Source organism: Strix uralensis, chromosome 3, assembly GCF_047716275.1.
Source record: "Strix uralensis isolate ZFMK-TIS-50842 chromosome 3, bStrUra1, whole genome shotgun sequence".
In the NCBI taxonomy this organism is placed as follows: domain Eukaryota; kingdom Metazoa; phylum Chordata; class Aves; order Strigiformes; family Strigidae; genus Strix; species Strix uralensis.
In genome coordinates this window covers 111,546,567-111,570,362 of record NC_133974.1, presented here as the reverse complement: position 1 = coordinate 111,570,362, position 23,796 = coordinate 111,546,567, and the positions used below count along the sequence as shown (strand labels likewise).

Here is a 23,796-nt window from a genome sequence, read left to right as displayed (position 1 = left end):
CAATTAAGGTTTACACTTTGTTCATTTAAGTAAATTGGTGCAAAATACACCAACATATTGGTTGGCGTGAACCAATATGTTTGCCCTCCTTTTCAAAGCGAAGGATTTATTACTATGAAAGTGAGTGATTAACAGAAACAGTCATTACTAGTAATAGCACTGGCTTGAAACCAACCTTGCCCTGCAAGCAGTGCTCCTTGTACATATTTGTCAGTGAAGATCTCTCTCTCAATAAACTCACTTCTCTGACGCTAACTCCAGCAGGAACTGTTATACATACAGCAATAGCAGCATGATTTGTCTGAACAGACTGTACAATTTATTAATCTCTGCTGTTTTCACCTTTCTGTATATAATACACGCAGGAGACTTAAAGACTAGTTTTCTCCTTGACCTGCCACTGACAGACAAGGACAAACTTGTCAGGAGATTGAAGACCAATTAGTAGCTGATTATTAGCAGCATTTCTCAGGGTTGGTACCGGGGGTTGCTACTATTTATGCCTTGATCAACAACCTAAACGATGGGACTGAATGCACTCTCAGCAAGGCTGTGAACAATACCACATTGAGCTGTCAGTATGCTAGAGGACAGGGCTGCCATTCACTGGGGTATCTACAGACTAGAGAAACAGGTGGACAAGAATTTCAACACAGGCAAATGCAAAGTCCTCCACCTGGCATGAAACAACTCCAAGCAACAGCACAGGCTGGTGTCCAAATGGCTATAAAACAGCTATTCATAGAAGAGTTGAGGGACCCAGTGGACAGGATGCTGAACACGAGCCAGAAGTGTGCCCCTGAGGCAGAGCAGGCCAAGTCCATACTGGCTACACTAGCAAGAGCATAGCCAGTATGTCGAAAGAAGTAATTTTTCCCTCTATTCAGCCCTCGTGAGACCACATCTGCAGTGCTGTCTCCAGTTTTGCCTTCCCAGTGTAAGAGACATCGAACCTGGAGCATATGGCCACCAAAAGATTTGGAGCTGGAGCACCTGGCATACAAGGACAGGCTGAGCGAGATGCCTGCCCAGGCTGAGTCTGAAATCAGCCTGGAAGAGAGGCACCAGACTCTTCTTGGAGGTGCACAGCAAAAGAATGAGATACTAAAAACCCAAGCTTCTGCAAGGAAAATTCTCATTAGACCTGATTAGGAAAGTTTTGACAGAGTGGTTCAGCACTGGAACTTGCGTCCCACCAGATTGTTAAGGATGCTTGGAGGATGGGCACCTGGGCAAGGCCGTGAGCTACCTCATCTAACTGAGATAGGATCTAATTTTCAAGGTGGCTCTCCTTTTGGAGGTTCAACCAGTTAACCTCAAGAGATTGCCTTCAACCCAAGGTATTACCTGATTCTGAATATGCACCTTTCTATTTTGTTTGCTCTGTGTAAAAAAAATGAAGTACAGAAAGAGAGACATCTGATGACCGAGGTAGCCCTTGCTCCTTCTATAATGCTCTAGAAGAGCTAAAAATTCAACCAAAGTATAGACTTTTTGCTTGGTGGACCTATGCCAGGACTGCCCTCCAGACAAGAGGACACTGAAACAGCATCAGTGCAATAAGTCTGAAGATTGACATTTTTAAAAAGCTTTATCTATAGGCCCACAGAATTGAAGTCCAATACATAGGATCAACAGAAATTACAGTGCAATTTGAAGCAGAAAAAGGTAACAACCAAACTGCTACATGTCATATTTGGTGATAAACATAAATAGCTCTTTTCCTATTGCAGCTTGTGAAAGTGTCTGTATAAATATTCACAGTGAATGCAATTATGCTACTAACAGCAGCTAAAACAGAGAAATTAGCCCATGTCAAAGGACCGAAAATAGCTAACAGTTGGCAAAGTAAATGGAGAATGCAGCTTTTAACAGAAACTGTATGATTACTCCTCCCTCATGCCAGTTTTGTTCAATATCTCAATCTGTGAGCCAATTAAAAAGGTGAAAATTCAGCCATTCGAGATGTAGGGAAACCAGTTTATCACCATAATTATAAAGAAAGGAACAATTGTTTCTTTCATAATAGGCTTGAAAGATGATCTCATACCTGTTAGTAAATTTCACACCATTTTTCTGTGTATCAACTATTCCGTATTTTGAATTGTTTCGGAGAACTTTTTCCTCCTTGCAAGTTATTCGAAAATGATGTCCAAACTGTGAATTTGTCTCCAGTTTGATACTTTTGCCAGCTTCCAAACCTTTTAGATGAAAAGAAAAAAGAAAACAACTGTATTATCAAAAATCCTGCAGCCTGCACTATTTCTGCTCACTAATCCCCAGTTTGCATGATGTAGCCTCTCTTAGATATGTTATTCTGTATACTCGCTTTGGTTCTGTACAGGTATGAGAAATGCCCAGACCTAACAGAAGTTTACTGATTCATTCTCTGCTCTTACTTTGATATGCTCTCAAACTGCATATTCAAATCAGGTTCACAATTATTGTATTGCTACATATTCTCCAGAAATGTGAAAAATGTTCATAGCACACTGCAAGGACATTCTGTATTCCTGCTGTAAGCACAGCACCTGTAGTCCTGTGATCCTTTTACTAACACATACTTCTGCTGGTGAGATTTCTCATTCCATCCCTACACAATCTTGTCTTTCCTTCTTTTCATCCAGGTATCTTGTTTACCCTGAAAAAAATCAGGACTAAAAAATATGCAAGCCCTTAAAGGTATAACCTCAAATAACTATGGCGTTGCCAGTTTTCCTTGCCATATTTGCATTAAATTTTTTTAAAGTTGCTCTTTGAATGCCCGATTCATCAGCTGCACATGGAATTTTTTGCATAGGGTAATCAATTCCTTAAATGTCTCATTTGCTTACACATTACATTTTGCAAAGAACTTCAGAAGAAAACTAGCATGCCCTGAATGGACACTCAGGAGAATGCACAGAGGGGAAAAGAGTTTCAAATGCATGTCCTCAAACAATACGAAATAGAATTAGGCTTAGCCAAGAGTTAGATGAGTTACAGTTCTACAAAATTAATTATGTATCATCTTGCAACATACACGATAACTTCTGGAATGTCATCCTTAAAAAAAAAAAAATGGCCAAGTTGTAAACCAAAAATCACTCAGTTTTCAACAGATTGTACTGTGACAATTAAAGTCACCCAAACTAATAATTAAATAATACAAATATCCCTTAACTACTCTATACCAGTTTTCATCACTTGATCTCAAAACATATTCAAAGGAGATAAGAATCACAGGCAGTTTCATATCCTACCTAGTTCTTTGGCTGCACTCTTTAAGAAGGACTGCATTTTTTCTTCCAGTTCATTCATCTTCTCTCTTAATTCTGTCAAATTAGGATCAAAAGAAGCCTTGACAAGAAATTCATGATTCTCCACCTAGGGAAGAATAACAAGAAAAAATTCGTATGAACATAAGCAGTAAAAAAACCTAATCACCTCCCTGATCATAGACAGTGAAATGAATTTACTTAATCATTTATTCAATTTATTTTTAATATGTATAATTTTGTAATGCAATGCTGTTTGTGATAATTGGTGTCTGATCCAACTACAAAACAAATACATCTCAAACACCTGTTTTCCCAAATAAGATACTTTATACAAGATACTTATACAAAAATCTGCCAATTTAATAGACTTTACTTTGAAATGGAGTCTGCACGTTTATTTGCACACAAATAACTGAGCAGTAGGCAGGGAAAAAAAGGAAGTCAAGAGGAAATAAAATTGTTATGTACATAATCTGCACGTCAGTCTGGACTTATACATCTAATCAAGACAGAGTGTAAAAGGATGGGGAGCTTCAGAACAAGAAATCTTTGGAAACAGAAGTTTCTGAAACAGTAATTCATCCCAAAGCTCACTCAGGAGACTACAGAAGAAGCCTACACAATATCACCAAAAATCCTACCCATTGTCAACCCAGTTATCTTGAGTTGAAAAGCATACACATTTCCTTCCAAGCTAAACATTTTCAGAGGCACAGATGAAATAAATTGTATTTCATCTTTTTCCTCTCTTCTTCCCATGCTTCCACTGCCAGGTGTGTGTTTCTGATGACCTTACAAGCCTCCGGTTGAATTCACAAGCACAACTTGTAACTGCTAAATAAAAGAAACTCAACTTTTAATATACAAACTTTTACAATCAACAAAATATTAGCACTGTTGTCCAACATGGAACATAAGCACTGGCTTTCATATTAGTAATATATTTAATCTAATTAAGTTTCAAAAACTCAAACCAATACAAGACTTTCATGAAGTTTCCCTCAGCTGGGAATTATCTGCAAAGATGTACACAAAGCAGCTGCAAAAACTTTGCAAATACTCTGCAAAACACACTGAAACAAAATGGTGGTTTACATATAATTTCACTTTTACCCACAAGTATATGTTAGCAAGAGGAGGAGGAGGAAGAGGAAAGGGAGGTTCACAGTTCCTTTACTCCTTCCCAGACAACAAAAGTGTCACTCCAGAAAGCACTGAGCAACAGGAACTGTAACTGCAAGAACCACCACATATATCTTGTTCTACTAAGCACAAGAAGCACTTCAAATCTGCTGTGCATCAAAACAACTGTAAAAGCATTAGACTGAAGACTCCCAGGTTTTGCAGCAACTTGGAACAAAGACCTGGGAATCCAATCTGGACATGAAAGCCACAGGGCTTATACATTTCGAATTTGAAATGGAGGGAGAAGTAAATTATCATATGAAGAAACTGCATAGCATACTGTATATTCAAAGGATTGCTACTTTATTCTGAGAATGATCTTCTCCCAACAGATAATTTGATCTTCCACAGAAGTTGCATCATGGAAAACTGAACCATTGGTGCTTATCCTCTCTGTGTGATTACCAGCACTGCAAGGCATTATACTCAGCCTGCCATTTTGGTTCCAGTCATGTTGCGTGCAAACACACTGCAGTGGCAAAGTTCTCTTGCTTTACCAGAGATGTAGACTCCACAAAATAATGGATTATGAGATTGTAGAGGACCATCTTGAAACTTGGAGGTGTTAAAGGGATACGAACAAATTCATGCCCTGTTCTGTCCTTGTTGATAGGTCTGTTCCTCCCAATCCCTTAATAATTCTGCTAAAAGAACAGCAATGAACATTTATGACAGCATACAGCAGAAAAGACCATTGCTGGTTTTGTAGGGCAGATTCTGGATCTAATATAGAAACCAAAAATGCTGGGATGCAAATGCCATGCATGCCAGCCCTTGTCACAACTGGTTTCATGAGACGACCAAGGTTCACACTGAAATGAAAAGTAATTTTGTTTCACAGCTTCAAAGAATTATTTGAAGCCTGGAATAAACCGCAGAAATCCCATAACCTCAGAAGAAGGAAGGTATCATTCCCAAGGACCCATAACACTCTGGCAGCCCCAGCAAGGCCACCCAGCCTGGCTGTCAGTTCCAGCCTTCACCCAGGCTGCCATGTCAGAGGCTGACCAGAACCAAAGCTGTGCCCGGCACTTCCACCCTTCAGGGCCTCCTTGCTGAAGGCAAGCTTCCATTTCACTGCAAGCAAAGATCCATATGTGGCTAGAGCTTATAATGTGCAAAAAAGTCATGCTACTGCTCCACCCACCGCCCAGTCCAGCAGTCACGGGGATGGAGTTAATTTTCCTGTGCTCATTGCTAACTCCATTACGGCTCCAACACACTTGCGATGATAAATGAACCCAGAAGCTGCTAGTGCCCAAGAAATAAAACTTAAACTGCTGTGAAGTTTCACGACAGGAGCATTAAAAGTAAAATTACTTCAGCTTCTATTTACATTAATAGGCTAGGCTAGGGACTGTAGCAGTTCAAGAAGCAGTTCGCAGCAGACCAGGCACTCCAGCCCCAGGGTAAGTACCCAGTGGCTTTTCCAGGTGTAGATACCAAGTCTTTAGGGCATCCAGCAGTCTATATCCCATTACCTCAGCCTGAAAATCTGCATTTAAAAATGTGTAAGATCCAGGTTTGAAGACAGCTTCTAATATATTGCATTACCCACCCCAACTATTATAGGGCAGCTCCTTCCTCATTCAGGCCTCATGAAGTAACCCTTAGCAGGTGACAAACAGAACTGCTTCATCTAACCACACTCTCCCAAGTGAAAGCCAAGCGTGATCAAGTGAATAGAAAGCATTTTAAAATTTAATTAAAAGTTCAGCTAAGCTGCTAAGGAAGTAAAATGATTATGGTTTACTAAAAATATTAAAAACTTGTGCTACTAATTAATATATAAAAACCATCAGGCACCCACAACTATATTACCCTCTAACGTTCTTCTCAAGCTGTGCTCCTCCTACAGCAGTATCTCAGATATAATTAGGTAAGTCACTTAAAGAAAATTTTTACTTTTCTCTTCCACAGCGCCAACAATCTGGCAGGACAAGCATTAACAGGAATGTGGTATTTGAGTTCTTGGTGCTTTGTACCTAATGAATCTACCATCAGTTATGGTCCAGTAAGACTACACCTCACCAGAAAAATGGAAGGAAATACCAGTGAACCCAACTCACTCTCCTCTCATCTCCCCAAAAGAAGAATAAAAACACTCATCACCATTGTGATATTTCACTGATATATTGATTACTGAAATGCACTTAAGTCTAAACTACAACTCAGTACTGCCTTAAATACAAACATTAAGTTTGCCTCAGAAATTAAGGAATGCAACAGACATGCACAACATATTGGTCTGAACACTCTTGCTACCACCTTCACTCTATATATAACCTTTAACTGGCAGGAGTCATGCAAAGGGTTATCACGAAAGCAAGTCCTTTAATGCAATATGGATAAGCAGCAGCTAGACATTCCCTTTTGTTCTACTAAACACACTGCGTTTTTTTTAGAGTAAGTTTTTGCTCAGATCTACTCTGAAATGAATGTTCAAAGTATAAAATATTTAATGTGGTAAGTAGCAGGCTAACATCACATCATTGACAACACTTGCATACCTGCATATGTTTACTTACATGAAATAAGACCCAAGTGAGTCACATTTTCAAGAGGTGCTCAAATGAATGAGGTGACAGTAAATAATTTGCAGACTCTGGGACTATGTTGAGCTAGCTAGCTAATCTGAAAAACAAGTCCTTCTGTAAAGGGCTGTGCTCTTAATACTCAAACCAAAATACTATATACTGAAAGCACTAACAAACTTTGAAGTTGCCCTTACTTGAGGAGGAGGTTGGAGTAGATGGTTTTTCGAAGGCCCCTTATGATTCCATGAAAGACAGAAATGGAAGTGACAGTTTCTCAACTTTTATTACAGCTAGGTAAATGAATAACCACATCCCACACTTTCTGAACTTAGATGTTTCTTTTTATATTAGAATGGATTATTGACATAATTTAGTTGCTATGACAACCTGTCCTTCAACCACACTCAGAATAGAGCTGGGTATTTTGTTTGAACGCCCTAAAAATCTAAGAGGAATTTCAAGTCAAAGTTCAAGTTTTAGCATTCATATGGACAACATTTATTCTGCTGGTAAAACCAGTGTTGGCTTATCTAGAGCCATTTTCCAGTATCTTGAAGGTAAAAAAACCAAATCTGACACACTGGATTCTATGAGACTTGATTAAAAATAACTGACTTGTTATTCTGTTTAGAAGGACAACAAAACATTTTTAAAGTAGAAGCTGAAAAGAAATTTGAGGAGCTGGACTATGAAGGGTGAATGCTTAGAACAGCTGTTAGCTTTAAAGAAAACAGAGTACCAGGGCATACAAACTGCATCAACAGATGGTCTGTAACTAGTATAAAGCTATAAATTTCTTCATTAGCATATATCATAAATTGCAGCAATATGTCAATCAAACAGACTTTCCTTAAACAGTAAAATGCAGTGGATGAATGCATACACAATACAAAGAGATAAAATGCGGTGCTTCTGCCTTTGCAGAAAAATATGCACGTTCAAAATTTTAAAGCCATCGCAGTTTCAAAAGTTCCTTTTGCCCTTACTACCATGCTTGGCAGGTGGTTAGGTAGATCTCATATAGACTGACACAACAATCATAAAAGCCTCCCAAGTTTTCCAAAATGACTGAAACATCTTATGGAGAAAGGAACATTAAGTATGCTTCTAACCAAGCATGTACATTTCAAAATGAGTCTCCCCAATTCTCTAACAAATATAATAGGAAAAAACTCACTGAAAACCTTGGCATCGTCTCAACCAGTTAAGCAACAGTTCACGTTTTTGCCTGCATCCTAAGTGTCCAATGTTAAACAACAACAAATCACTCACTCATACTCATCCCTTCTCACTTCCACTACAGATTTAAGGAATATGAATGTTTCTTCCAGCTTTCTTTGGCCAATTTTTCCTCTGAAAAAAAATGCCAGTTTTCCCTTGCAAGCATAGTTCTATCACCAGTAATATTTTATAAGCAAGTGTAGACGAAAGGCTAAGATCATTGCAGTAGCTTTCTCTCTAGTGAGAAATGTGTCTTTACACTGGAAAGTAAAGTCAGTCTTTATACCTTAGTCAATCATTTTTCAGAGAGGCAAACTGCTAGTTATGAAGACTTAATCCCACCAAATAGAACCAAGTCTAATGAACTTGATAGAAGCAGAGAAATATGTAATAAACATATTCTAGCTACATTCCAAATTTGAGATATACCACAATAATTTTGAAAATACAAAGAAGTAGAAGAGTGACAAAATAACTTCCCCACTTTTAATACTGGTGAGGTTTTTAAAAAATAGTTTCAGGTCCACAGCATCCAGGTACCCAAAGCATTTTTTCATTAGCTAGACAATTTCAGACAGTGGGTGAATATTCTCTTGATATTCAACTGCTATACTAATAACAGTCTTCATATATTCCACAGCTAAACTATCTCTAACTACTTAATATAGATGATCAATTAAATTTAGTGAGTGTAGAGCAGATTGCAAAGTTCAATAAGAAACTTTAATTGCTAAGTAAACCCCCTCCCACACACCAGCACATACCTTATCCATGTCCAATGTTGTTTCTATCATCTCCAGAAACTTTGAGAAATCAGAGTAGATATCATTAAGAGGTGTTATAAACACTGCCAACAACAACATCTGGTGAGCTCCTGTTAAGAACAAACAAGAATTATCATTCACAAAACCCCACAACTTTACTTCTCCAAGATGAACAGTATGACTATATAGCCGGTTAATTTTTATTAAGATTGGTTATGATTATCTTACTGACACATGCATATCTTTTTCTAAAAATGGCATTATCCAATTTATATTCTGATTAAGCTTGTACCTATTCTGTCATCTTTGTTCATATTTGGTGGTATTAATTCCCTTCTAGTATGAGTAAAACTAGAGCCAACAGTTAGAAAGCAAACCTGCTGTCTGAACATTACACTTTTTACTAAAGCCATTTCGACCTTTTATGTGCGAGAACAGATATTCTACAGCAACCAATTTTAAAGATACAAAGTGGAAGTCTCATCATCCACACTCAGTTTTAAATTTTTCTTAATTCAAAATTACAAAAAATTGGGAATGTTTGGTAGGCTACAATATGGACATAAATAGAAATTGAGGTGTATGGGTTTTGGGTTTGTTTTCCTTAAAATAAAGACCATCTACTCTAACCAGATCTTTATAGTCATTGATCTTTCCACTAAGCAAGAAGTCATCAAAATTAAATTAGTCTTTTCCAACATATTTCGTTAGCACAGATACTATGTAGCACCAAATATAACTGCATAGCACACATATTGCTTGGAAGTCCATAGAACATTGTAAGCATCAAACACAAAACGCAGTTCACAGTTAACTTAGCATGCACAGATATTGCCAATTTTGTGAAAGAAGTATTTTCTTCAGGCCTACAAAAAAGCACCTACCCAGCAGCCAGCTGTGAAAATGCTGTCAAGTAAATGAATGTTTACATATTTGCAGCCACCTCAAGTTATGATTTAATCTCAGAAAGATTAGCATTATTGACTGATTTACACAAAATGCCTCAAAAAGAATCCCATGCTATGAGCATAAAATCGTTGGATTAAGTACAGAATTATGATATTTGCCTCCAATGTTTACAGGCAAGACTTTACACATTAACAGAGAAACACAGAATTAAGCTCTGGCTATTCCAGAGCCTCCCAATTTCTTGCCAGACTATGGAAAAAGTCCGAATCTTTCTTAAAAAAAACTTCCATACAAATTTATCAAAGTCACACAGTGAGGACATGATTACCCAAGGGAATCTCTTTTCTCAGCCCTGTAACTCAAGAAGAAAAAGTTTGGTTTGTTTCCTTTTCCTCCTGTGCCTTTTTGCTTCCCCACTCTCCCAAGCTTTTAAAGTTAAAGCTCTTAACTGATTAGTATCTATTAACAAAGAAAAAAATTAGGTGTTGTTGAGAGATTATTGGACTTGTAAAAATGGAGTCTTCGGCTAACTAAAAATCTTCAAAACTAAGAGATCTGAAATAAGTTTATTCCAAATCTCTTGCTTGCTCTGTCACATTTTTTTTTCCCCTCCTTTAAGACACATCTAAACTAACCTAGAAAATAAAAGGAGACAGTAAAGAAGGAAGAGACTGAAGAGCAGAAAAGAAGTTTCACATCCATTCTTCAGAGTGAACTTAGCAGTTCCCAGTGCACCAGCTGACAGAGTGCATGGCACACAATGAAATGATCTTCAGTATTCTTGAATTAATGAAAAATGATTGTGCTTGAACTTAAAGTAGTGATTACAATTTTTTTTATTGAAAGGAGTAGGAAAGTTTCGTGACACCATTTCATTGTTTAACTTTGAACAGTACATCTTCAGACACCATAGGAAGATGTCACATTCAAGAATTACAAAATATTAATTTGTTAAGTAAATAAAATACTAATGTATTTACATATATTTATGATATGGTTCAAATTGATACATTACAAAATTGATTTACACTTTCAATCCAACTTCATATTCAGTATCCAACACCTGAAGGAAGTAAAACAGTGGAGTCAGTAAATACTGAGGATTTATAAAAGTTGCATGTGTATCCTTTTCTTGAAAGCGTAACACTTGGCATAAAGAGAATATGATCAAGAAACACCCTTGAAAAATTCTAAATTAAACTCCAACTTGTCTTGCACCTGCATTCACAAACTCATAAAAGATGCATAGTAAAAAAACTATTCTGCACCTACTCAACATTATCAGCATGTAAGCTAACCATTGAGAGAAAGAATAATAGACCTATGTACCATCAAAAGCAGAGATGCATATTGATCACAAAGCCTATCTGCTTCCAGGTACAGTTTTTAATTTAATTTTTAATTTAAACCACCCTGAAGCGCAGATAAGCACTTTATTATATGCATTAAAGACTTTACTATTAATATGGTTTAAACCGTTGTATAAAAATTAAAAATCAAGCACTAATCTTCAAACTTGAAACATTTATATAGTTAGTTTGGCAGCAACCAGAAGTATGAAAACTGACACTATTCTATCAAGGGAAAACAGACACAACTCGACAACTAAATGCACTTAAACCAGCGACTTTGATGGTATAAAGTGTCTTAGAAAAAATTATGAGGAAAGAACAAGGAGCAAAATGGAAATTGGGATAAAATATAGTACAGGTTTACTAGAGGCAGATCATGTCTGTATAGCGCAACATCTGCTGAGATAACTGACTGTCTAACGCAAACGGAAATCTGTAGGCCTGATCTGGGCTCTTCTAAAGCATTCAATATGGTATCATATGCAATAGTAAGATGTTCATGATTGATACAATGATCAGAAGACTGATAAAGAGGAGATCACTGACTTGCAAAAGATGAATGAGCTGTAAGGACATCAGCAGTACAGTTCCTCCAGGGTTCATACAAGCATTTATCTTTTTAAGATGGGTGAATTAATAATATTGATGTACAAAAGAAGGCTGCTTATAAAACTCACTAATATAATCAATGTGGAAGATATCAGTAGATGAAATTGGAACAAAATAAATCAGAAACTCAACTAACTGACCTTGAAAACTGGACTAACTGAAATGAAGTAAAATTTAACAGTGAGTAAGATCATGCATTGATAGATAAACAAATTTCCACTATGAGTAGGGGAATAATCAGCTGGAAACGACAAAGGATGGGAGAACGACAAATTCAATCACAACATGGTTATAACACACCAGTGCAACAGTCATGGAAAGACCAGTACTGGAACATGCAATAAGAGGCATTTCCAAAAGCAGTAAAGAGTGTTATTCAAGCCACTGTATACAATAGGGTAAAAATACACCTGGAACCCAGCACACAATTCCTGTATCCTGCATATTTACAGGCTTAAAATAAAGAATGTCAGTCTGAGATGGGAAGGAAGATGCCTCAGCAGCTTCTTGAAGACAGACATCTTGTAAGTACCTAGATTTTATGCCCCAGCAATTTGAGTAATGAACTGCTCCCTTTTGCCAACTATAGCAAAATGATTTGATGACTCAGAGTCCTTTCCCATCTTACGCAGATTTCTTATGTTTAAAAAAATAAAAAGTCTTCTTCACTCATTACCCCCCCTCTTCAGCTTTCATCATCCATAAAAACAAGCATCTCAAAGCAATGCTTCATACTAAGGGAAAGGCAACCACTGCTGATCATTTTGCAATGTAGTTGCTGTATCTCCCCATAGCCATTCACAGGGAAAAGAAAGTTCTGAAACTGGCAGATAGTAAGAATTGTCAAAAAACTTTGTCTTTCCATCTCTTGACAAGTTAAAAGATTTTGTACAGTCTTAAAAAGGAAAATTATCAGATCCAGTCTGAATCAGTCACATACATTCAAAATTACCAGACCATTCCTGTACTTTAAACAAGGGTGTACAAGTACAAAGAAAAATAAAAATAACACATTTCACCTGTTTTAAATTATCTTAGATATACTGCTGATGAATGTCCTACTAAGGCCAACCAATTCATGTGAAAACAGCAAGAACCTTTCGCAGTCTATTAATTTTTCCATATGGTGAGCTTAGCAGTTCGTCTTAACACAGCTTGCTCCTCAAAACTTCTAAAAATGGAATTGTTTTCCTACCCCAATGTTATGACAGAGATACTCTGTTGATCCCAATGACAACTAATAGAAAAAGAAGTAAGACAGGAAGCAAGCATTCTGAACTAATACCTCATTTTAAGATGGAAATCCAAGAGCTCTATGACAAGGCAAAACCAAGCAGAGTCTGTTTGGAAAAGCCAAAAGGACATGACTGAGCTAGCTAAAGCATGGCACAGCTCTTAAAAAAATTTATCTGCCAGTTTCTTACCAGTTTTAGAGTTTAACTGCTTTTGAAAATAAATTATTTTTTGGTTGCTGGCTGTGTTAAGATTTTAGAAGATAAGTTTCATTACTCAAAGTCTTAAAACTACAGTACAGAGAAGTATAAGATACTGGGTGATATTACTGTCTACTCAAATACAGGAAAGAAAATATTTCTCTTTAAGGCTTTCATACTTGCATTATGCAAAGAGATTTTCAAACAAATTAATGGGCTTCTACAAAAATATGTTTTCTGACAGGCTAGGACCGCTATTGCTGTATTGAATCACCCCCCTGTTACACTGACACTATCTTACTCTGCATTTTCTTAGTAACACATAGAAAAGGAAAAGAAATAGTAACCTTTGTATTTTCTAGACTTGGCTGTCATAGCATCAAGCTTCCTACTAATGAAGATCAGAAGAGACCCTGCCATGATACTCTTATCAAATACAGGAGCATTACAATTTAAAAAAAAAAGCAAGCCATTCAAATTATACTGATAATGCTTAAACTGGTTTTTTTGTGTTTAATTACAACCCAAAGTGGAAAGTGTCTTCAAAAGGAACACAACAGTCCTGAACGGTGTCTTGTTTGTAAGATCCTAATGCACACACAATTGGTCCAGAATTCTTAGACACAAGTCAACATCAAAGATTACCACACCATCACCCAACAGTTCAAGTATTTCAACTATACACTAATTGGAACACTTTTTCATGTAAAGATTTGGTTATGTTTAAGTATCTGATTAGCATTTCAGCTCATTTCAAATTCAAATGTCTTTAAGCTTTATTCCTGCAACAAAACTATAGAGGAAAAAAGTAATCTTAGGAATTCTACACACTATTTCTTTGTATCATCAGAGTATTATAAAACATTGAAAACAGACAGGGGTAGCATTACCTTCATGTTTTTCTAGTGCTTGTACAACATTAGGCAGTTGATTAATAGCCTGATACATTCTGTAACAGTCCTGTAAGTTTGCTGCTTGTCTCTGAAATTTCTTTGCCAGCCGGTTAAGATCGGGGAAGCGACGTAAGAGATCTTCCTGAAGGCACTGACGTAGTTCTGGATCCACCACAAAAGCTTCAACCAAATTCAACCTAAATAAGTTCATAACAATAATTAGCATGGCATGGTCTATAATTCTTTTATGTCACTTAAAATGAAAATATTTATCTGACAGGTTCTATCTACCCTTTCTCTATGGCTATATACATTGGTCAACTTTTCTGATAAAAGAACTAATTAAACTAGGACAATGCATGAGCTGAGAAAGCAAGGATAGTTAGCCTATGCCATGCTTCGGTAGTTTTTAACAGTTGGAGTATCCAGTGAACAGCATTGGACTGAAACTTTCACACAAATGTTAAAATCTGCTCTGTAGGTATGCTGAAGCTCAGAAGCTACTTTGAGATGAATCCTTTCCCTGCACCATACAAAAAGTCATCCAGCAGTCTATGAAAGAACAGATACTAAAACTCACACTGTAGGAAAAAACCCACTCTTGGCAGCTGCCTGTGGTCAAGGCCAATACTGGCACTGTGCAGCTGTGCAACCCTGGAGCACAGAAGCAGAATCCTTGAGGTTGGAAGGCACCTCTGGACATTGACTACTCCAACCCTTTTGCTCAAAGTAGGATCAGCGAGAGCCAGCTGTCCAGGACTGTGTCCAGTCACATTTTGGGTATCTCCAAGGCTGGCCTCAGTACCCCTGGGATACATCACTAGTGGCTGGCCTCCAGCTGGATTTGATGTCCCTGATCACAATCCTTTGAGCATGGCAGTTCAGCTAGTTTTCAGCCCATCTCACTGTCTACTTATCTAGTCCATACTTCACCAGATGTAACGGAAGACAGTGACAGAGGCTTGCTCAAGTCAAGATAAACAATATTCACTGCTCTCCCCTTATCCAACAACTGAGTCAATTTGTTGTAGAAGACTTTCAGGTTGGTCAGGCATGATCTTCCCTTTGTAAATCCATGCCAACTACTTCAAATCACCATCCTGCCCTGTAGAGTATTGCTAAATGTACTATTTGCTCAATCACCTTCCCAAGGATGAAGATGAGGCTGACCATCCTGTAATTCTCTGGATAGTCCTTTTTGCCCTACTTGAGGATTGCAAGAAAGCAAATGCCACTCCTACCTTCAGAAGTCTCCTCCAACCATCATGACCTTTCTGAGACAATCAAGACTGATCCCACAATGCTCAGTTTGTTTAAATGTTTGTTAATCTGGTCCTCCTCTAATGAGGTTGTGTCTTTGCTCCAGACTTTGCCACTGGTTTCAGGTGCTTGGGATTCCTGAAGGCAAATCTTACCAGTAAAGACCATTGTGAAGAGTTGTGTAAAAAAGAGGTGTGAGAAGTCTTGTCGGGGTCTCCTCACCCTCACTCAAGAGCTGCATTCAAACTAAGGCATTTGTCCTTGCTTCTCACCTGAGCTATGCTACAGCCATACCTGTGCCTGGCCATGCACCCCACTGATCCAGACCGTGGCCCACTGTCTTCCTTGCTTCACCTCAGATCATCACTATAGACTTGCCTGGAGGCCCAGACTGTTGGCCAAACCGGGTTACTGCCACCAGATATAACTTGTTTGCCTCAGGCAAAGTGCTGGGGGACTATGCCCTTATCAATGAGGGTAACTGTCTCTACCTGCCTTGTTATGACCACTGACTCCCAGCTTGCCTTTCCTTCAGCCTGTCGTTGCTGCTCCTCCCTGACATTTGTTTGGTTTGTTTTGTTTTTTTAACAGTGAAATAAATATTTTTTTTTAAGTGCTGCAAGCAAGCATAAATCTCAATGAGAAGTGACAGAGCATTAAATCATATTTTCCCCACTAGAACGCAGGCAAACTTTCATACATTTCTTGCTTTCTTTTTTGCATCAGTTAACATCGCCATCTTTACATATTTTGCATTACTTTGCATTCACAGTTAACAAAGAAGTCAGGTATTGTTTATTTTGGAACACCAGAGAGGTCAGTGTTCCTTGGTCACACTTCAGAAATATGAAGGAAGAACTCTGCCCCCTTCAGAAACCTCCACACATGATATACTGTGTTGATTTCTGGTTAATCACATTAACGTGCTATCTATCAATAGCCTGGCTTCAGCAGGGAAGTTAATCTCATTTAGAGACATGCAAGCAGAGAAAGGACAGCTTTCACCACATTATTTCCACTGTTTTGCTTACTGGCAGAAAAATGCATCAGGTTCAATAACAGGAACATATGCATTTGCAAACTGCATTAGAAATGACAAATTTTTTACATTACACCATACAGTGTTCTGCAGAAAGTGCTAGACACTGGAAACGGTACGCAGAGGTTAACGTGGTACACTGCCTCAGCTAATTAGTAAAGACAGTCACTCAAGAAACACAAGAGACACACACCCCTGTATATAAAAAATTTGGAAGGCATGTCCTTCTGTTGCAGAAAGTGTTCACACCACTCCAGTGAACTTTCTGCATTATACCTAACAAAGTCAATGAAAAAGACAAGAGAATAATCCTACCTCTACATTTATCCATTCAACTATTGCCTGAAATAAGTTTAAAGACTGACATTACTGACGCCTAATGGTGCTTTATTTCCAAGAAAGTTAGGAAACATGGAGAATCTCTAAAAGATACATTAAAGTTTTAGCATGCATACAGAGCTTGTGAGAAGTAGACAGGAATATACTTAAAGATACCCACTGCAAGAACACAGAACAAGATTTGTGTAATAAATGTCATAATAGCCAAATAATTTCCAATTCTGATCCCTGATGGTGTTTCTGAGTGCAGTTTCTAGCTTTCAGGCTTCTGTCAAATGGTTCAGAGGAATAACAAGAATTACATTATCTTGTCCCAACAGATACATTGCTATGTTTATTAAAAACCCCTACAATCTACCCAGCAGACCTGACTTATGACTCACATCACAATCTGTTTTCTCAAAAGCACAAGCAGCAACTGGTGACCAAACACATTTTTGTAATGACCAGATTTTTTTAATAGTAAAAAAACAACAACAAAAAAGATACCTGATGCAACTACTTAACATCCTAAATATAAGCCCACTAACCAGATGTCTGCCTACCTTCCCCAGGGGATTACAGAAGGAAGAAGTCCCATCTGCAGGTCTTGCCCTCAAAGTATCTTCTCCCTCTACCAGAGCTTATTGAAACTAGGGGCAGTATCTGCCAACTTGTTCTTCTTCAGAGGAACGAAGTAACTTCATTTTTATTCATGTAATCTGGAAACAATTCCTTTGGCTAAAACAAGACAGGATTCACTGAAAACTTGTCCATAAAGCTTACCCATGTGTTCTTACTGTTACCTTGATCTTTAGCAGTTACGGTCATGTCAAACACACATGAGGTTGTACTCTTCTGATGTTATGTCCTCCCACTTCCCAGGAGATACGCAAGATTTGTAAACCTATTCATTACTTCTCAATTATGAAAATAACACCACACATCAATCCATAAAGAGGCAGTAGTTGCAAATACCTTCAAGTTTTATTACCTGCCATATTGCATGAAGTTCTGGATTAAAATACCCTTTCTTCACTTAAAAGAAGTACTAGGAAGAAAGCAAGACATATTTGGAGTTTTTATCCAATTATAAAAGTGAATTTTAATCTAGAAAAATACTACTCTTGCCTGGGGTAGGAAAACAGGTTTTGGTGGTTTTATCCAACCTGCTTAAGCTACAGACTACTCCATGATTTCCACATTAAAATTTCCATTATAAGACTATTTTTTCTGATTCTGATGATCGATCTCAGACATGCAAAAATGTGCAAAATTCAAGTTTGTCCTCTATATTAGATCCCACCTTGCCCTCTGATAGCTTGTGTTTAAAGCCAGAGCATTTAGTTTCTCTTCCAAGAGGTCCTTACACAATCAATAATACTGGCATATGTATATATACACACACATGGAATCACTTCCTGAAACTTACTAAATTTTGCACTTGTAAAAGACCAGCAGCAATAGTTTCTACAATGCCACCGTACCTTATCTTTAAAACCCAACTGCACAGAGACTTGCCTTCAACCTGACACACAGATGCCCAACACCCTTTCTGACTCCACGTAAAGCTCTGTAAGGCACAGGCAGATCACATTAATTCTTTCTATACACATTGCTTTATATTTACTCTCATTAAAATCCAAACTATCCCTGTTCTAATCAGTCAGCCTGTTTTGGTTTTCCTTAAAAGTTTGGTCCTCACTTGTGTCTCCTATAGAAGTGTCAGTACCTTACTAGCCAGCTGCTATTTTGATCATTAGAGAATATCTCAAGCGCAGCTTCTGGATTCTTGAGCTTACATTTGCCAAGATTAAAACTTTTTTTTTTTTTTGGCTTGTGCCTTTTACACAAACCAACCTTTCACTTTCATCCCACGACTCCCTCAGCTTGTTCAACAGCCTCTTGGATAAGAACTTGTCAAAGGTGTTTTGAAAGCTCTAATTTATTCTTTTTTTTTTTCTTTGTCCACAACAATGACAAGTTCAAAGACTTCTCAGATCAACATGACACAGTTTTTCCCTGCCAAAACCATGCTAATTAGACTAACATCTCATGACCTTCCTAGTACTGTTCTACCTTCCCTCCTGCCTATATTTGCCAACCACGAATATAAGGCTGACAGGTTTGTGTTCATGCCACACTTTGCATAACAATTTCCTGTATGGTAGCAATACATACAAAGTTGCTGAATAGAAAGGGCTACATTAAGATAATACAACTATAAGCCATGCCTAATGGTCACAAATAATAATAAATCAAGTGACAGGTTGTTTTTAGTACAAAGCTTGACTGAGGAAACAAAAAATGAAAATACAAAACAAAACAAAAAATCTAAGAAAGTGTAATCAAACAACAGCTGACAAGATTGGATAACTTGTTTCTGCCACACAGCCAAAAGGGGAAAGAAAATAAGACAAAACTTTCCACCTCAGATCTAAGGCAGCACAGTCAAGATAACAGAAACAATAACTAGTGAAACCACACTAGAACATAAATGAAATCTGTTTCAAGAGGGTTATTTAAATTTGCAAACTAAACCACAAAAGCAGCAAACAAAATTTCAGCTAATATAACTGAAAACCAACAACAGTACTTTTCTTGAACTTGGAAATTATAACCCCATTTTTTCCCTTGCTATTCGAAATCACGGCTATTTATCAGCTTTGAATTCTGTGCAATAACAAGTAACATCAGGCTTAGAGTGCTCTTTGAGAGAGAGGATAAAAAACACCACCTATCTCCAAGTCTGTTGGATATTCTGGAACCCAACTGAAAGCATTTCATCTTTTCCCGTGTTTTATTGTTTGATAAGAGGCATCTCTCAGACCTCCTGTTAACAGACAAAAGACTAACCCTCCACACCAAAAAAAGACCACAAAAATCTGGTTTTGATCTAGTAAATGGCACACACTTTCCCAAGTCTCACCACAATACTTCCATTCCACCAAGATTTAAATCTCGTTTGACATCAGAGAAGATTGCTTCTTCCTTTGCTACATCTATGCAGCATTTTTCATCACAATTTTAAGGTTGCTGCACTCAATACTGCCACAGCACAGAGGTTGTCAGGAGGGTTTAATTATATTTCTGGGCTTTTACAGAGCTAGATATAGGAGTTTAATTTAACGGGAAAACATTGATCAAGCCTAATTTGTATACAGATTTCATAGAAATATGAAAATAATTCTGTCTGTAGAAATAATAATTAACAGATTAAAATAAAAGACCAGAGCTAGAATTACTAGAATATTTTTAATGCCTGACCAGGATTGGCCAGCACAAAAAACCCACTAACAAACAGTGAGCTGTACAAGCAGCTGAGTTCTAAAGCACTCCAGTTTTAATCTCCTCCACCAACATCCTGCAAAACCTTGGGCAGCTCTGTACCTCTCCATGCATGCAGGAAGGAGAATGCTTCCTCGGAGCACCTCTGCTCAGAAAAAGGGCTGGTTTTTTTATCATATTATGAAACTTGGATCTATATATAACCAGTAATATATGTATTTAATAGTTAGCAATATATTATATTTAATTACTACTACAAAGTAGTAACTTGAAATCCCAAATTCTGGTCGATATTTTCATGGGGAAAAACTGTACTAACTAAAAATTCCACATGAGGCAAGGAAATCAAATTAAGGATGCAATCTTTTACAGGAAAAGCTGACTTACAACCTTTAAGATCTTCTTAAAAGTAACTCCCTTGGCTATACAACAGCCAAGCCTTCTGAAGAGCATACATTTGTATTCTCTGCCTGCTAAAGGTATTCCATGACTGCAGAATTAAGATCAACTTTTCTGTCCAACTGTTTAACTTGATTACAGAGAATTTTATCAGAGAATCGCCACTTACAAAAGCAGCATATTAAGGACTGCTTTAAGATATGCTAAGACTTTCGTCTCACCACAAAAGTTTCAGAACATGCACAGTTATACCAGTTTAATTTCATATTTCCTTTATACAAAAGGAAGTGGAAAACACTTCATGTACCATTATTTTGGTTTCCCTCGGGTTTCTTTCAAACTCAGATCTCTTCTTAATCCAACGTAGCTGAGGTAAACCCTCCCTGGACTCACTTAACACAGACATGTAAAACCGATAAAGTCATTTTTTCTAATCCTACAGAAATTACCAGAATAACATAGTTAACTACAGCCTCGGGCACTGCCTCCTCAATAAGAGGGCAGGGCAAAGCCAAGCCACTATCTTACCTGTTCTAATTGGGTTTTCTTTTCCACACAAAGCACTTGGGATTTTAACACCCTAGAGGAAGTCCACACTAGAACAAATTGCTGTAGTTGATTAAATACCAGCATTTGTGTTTTCCAGCCAGAAGTAAGCAAGGCACTGTCCTAAACTCCTTATATAAAGTTCTCCCTGGTGACCTAATCGTTCCCTAGACAAACATCTTCTCTCTCACAAAATTCAGTCAGAGTCCAGTTGTCACCACCTAAGGTAAGCAGTAAATACCACCTTAAACTTGCAAACCACTTTTAGTGACAAAGAACCCCAGTATACTTAACAGCCTTTGAAGTATTCAGACACCTAAGATGGGCTCACAGGAGCCTAGATCTGATATCTGAACCCTGATATTGAGAAAGACTACTCTAGCACACATCTGAGCAGAAGAAGATCACACTGACCATCTCAGGTCATTTTGGCCAATACAACTTAAGTTCTTACATGCATTTATAAAAATAACATCCAAAATTTCTCAGACAAGCACAAAGAAGTAACAATGCAAAATGTCTAGGCAACCCACACGTACTTCTGAAGTGCTTAGTTATGCACAAAAGATTTTGTTATGCAACTAGAGGAATCTTTGTAAACAACTTGAAAGAAAAATAACGCAAAACCTGAGGAATAAGGAACCAGCAGCTTTAGAGACACCAATACCATCAAAAGCCATTTTATTTTGCTTATACACCATAGGCTTAGTATAATTGATTTTCTTAATACCCCACTTGGCTTACACACTCAGCTCACAGCAGAGACTATGCAGAGACAGAAGTTGCTCTGATTTCTGACAGCAAGCCTCCAGCCAGCTGGTGGCAATATTTACCCGAGCAGCAGGAGTAGCCTTGCAGGGGACTCACCATAAGCACCAGTTCTTCCAGTACTTTGAAGACACAAGATTTGAATCCAGGTTTTCATTTCATCAACAACTCAGAACATTGCTCTCTGGATGAGTTGTACACATACCTCCCTAGCACATCATACATATGAGAGAGAATATCCCAAACGAGGAGTCAAAAATCTTTGTTATTTTAATTAAATTGGTACAATTTGGCCCTACAATATCATTGGGGTCCAAAATCTTATGTCTGAGTGAGTGTCACAGGTTGTTCATCTGAGTAAGCTCTATTTCAGCTCTCCCAAACACATGTGCATGCACAATGGCCTGTAGTTCAATAGCAGACAACCCAGCCCATTCCAACAGGCCTGTGTGAGAGGCTTGTGGCCAGGTAAGCAAGGCTTCTTCCTACTCTGTCTGCCAAAAAAGCAGCCTGCACCTTCACATGTATTCCCCTCCATGCTAAACAGCTCAAGAAGTTCTTCTGCTTCCCACCTGCTCTTGCCCAAACTGTGTGACCTGTTATTATTTCTTCATAGCATGCTAGCACAAAGTTGGTTTTGTTTCTTCAGTTAAGAACATGCTATAAATGCTTCTGTAATATCAAATGGCTTCACAGCTTCCCTCTGAAAACCACTGTTACAACCTAAAAAAAAAAAGCTAAAAGATAAAGCTTGCCTACATAACAAAACTTTCAAGATGACAGTGAGGAGTACAACAGTATACATACATCCTCAATTCAGAATTTAAAGTGCATTACTGTTTTATGCGGGGGATGTGAAATTACAGGCTTCTAGCAATTAAAAAATACTGTATAATAGATTAGATTAACAGAAACAGCAAACCAGGAACAAACAGCCCCATGGTGATGCATCTTACAGTTTACCTGTCATGTCTGTATTCTCACAAAGGCAATGCTGTCATCCCTGTAAGATTAGAGCAATCCTTGTACTCTAATGATCTTCCAGGCTTAAAAGACTTTGTGATGATTCACAGTTCTAGACCCCAACAGACAGTTTCAACACTTCCCCTCTGCAGAAGCAAAGAAGTCAGAGACCAAACATGACCTGGTTCAGTAGTACTACTTGAAAGCTGTCCTGCTCTTTACACAGGCTCTTCCACACAGCATCAGGAAGAAAAACTGGTAGTCTGGTAAAGGTAGCTGCAGGCACCTCAGGCTGACACTGAAGGTGATGCTCCCAGTTGCAGCCCCCTCCTTAAACACACATCTTCGTTTCCTGTGGCTGCATTAGCTTTCCACCAGTAAGGCTCCCCTGAACTCTCTTGCTCTGGGGTGGCCCTGCCAGCTGTGGACAAGCCCTGTTGTATCTTGATGTTGGCTTAAACTGGCTAGGAAATTATGCCCTCAAGCCACAGTCCCACAAACACTTCTAAACTAGCAGAAACCAGCACTGCCACCACAGAAAGTGTGAGGTAGTATTGCTACCTGCAGCTCTCCTCCACCCTGACATACTTTCTCCCTCAAGTCAAACGTGAACTAAATCAAGTGATCCAATGCCCTCAGGATGTATTTAGTACCAGAAATTGGCCTTCATTCCACTATTACAGGGCAGGTCTTTGGACTGAACTCACTACTACTGCATTTTAATCTCAAATGTATAACCTGAAGCAACCATGAATATGCTGGCTATTTTTTGCAGCTCTGTTGAAGTGGTCCCTTGCAATACAGAGTGCAAGGTTTGAAGGGCAGCTTTAGACCCTAGGTGTGATGCCTGTAGCTGATGCCTGCAAGCAGCTGGTGCTAACTGCTGTAAGGGGCCTCAGACAAGAATGCACCCAGGGACATAATTTTTGCAACTGTGATGGGTACATCCCGGGGAGGGTAGAGAAACCAACAGACACCTGTGGTAGTCAAAGATAAGAAAGCTGAGAAACTTTACAGACAAAGCAATGAGCCAAGACGAGTCCTTATATGAA

General features: G+C 38.2%; 1 protein-coding gene across 2 annotated transcripts in view; it reads right to left on the bottom strand.

Annotated features, from left to right (window-relative positions):
• MSH2 (mutS homolog 2) overlaps nucleotides 1–23,796 on the bottom strand; it is a 55,987-nt gene that overhangs the window by 13,851 nt on the left and 18,340 nt on the right. For both annotated transcript variants that reach the window (XM_074863934.1, XM_074863935.1), the window contains 4 exons: nucleotides 14,161–14,360; nucleotides 8,968–9,077; nucleotides 3,243–3,366; nucleotides 2,051–2,201 (listed from right to left, as the gene is read on the bottom strand). In XM_074863934.1, the coding sequence (XP_074720035.1) occupies nucleotides 2,051–2,201; nucleotides 3,243–3,366; nucleotides 8,968–9,077; nucleotides 14,161–14,360 (585 nt within the window). The remainder of the gene's footprint in view (nucleotides 1–2,050; nucleotides 2,202–3,242; nucleotides 3,367–8,967; nucleotides 9,078–14,160; nucleotides 14,361–23,796) is intronic.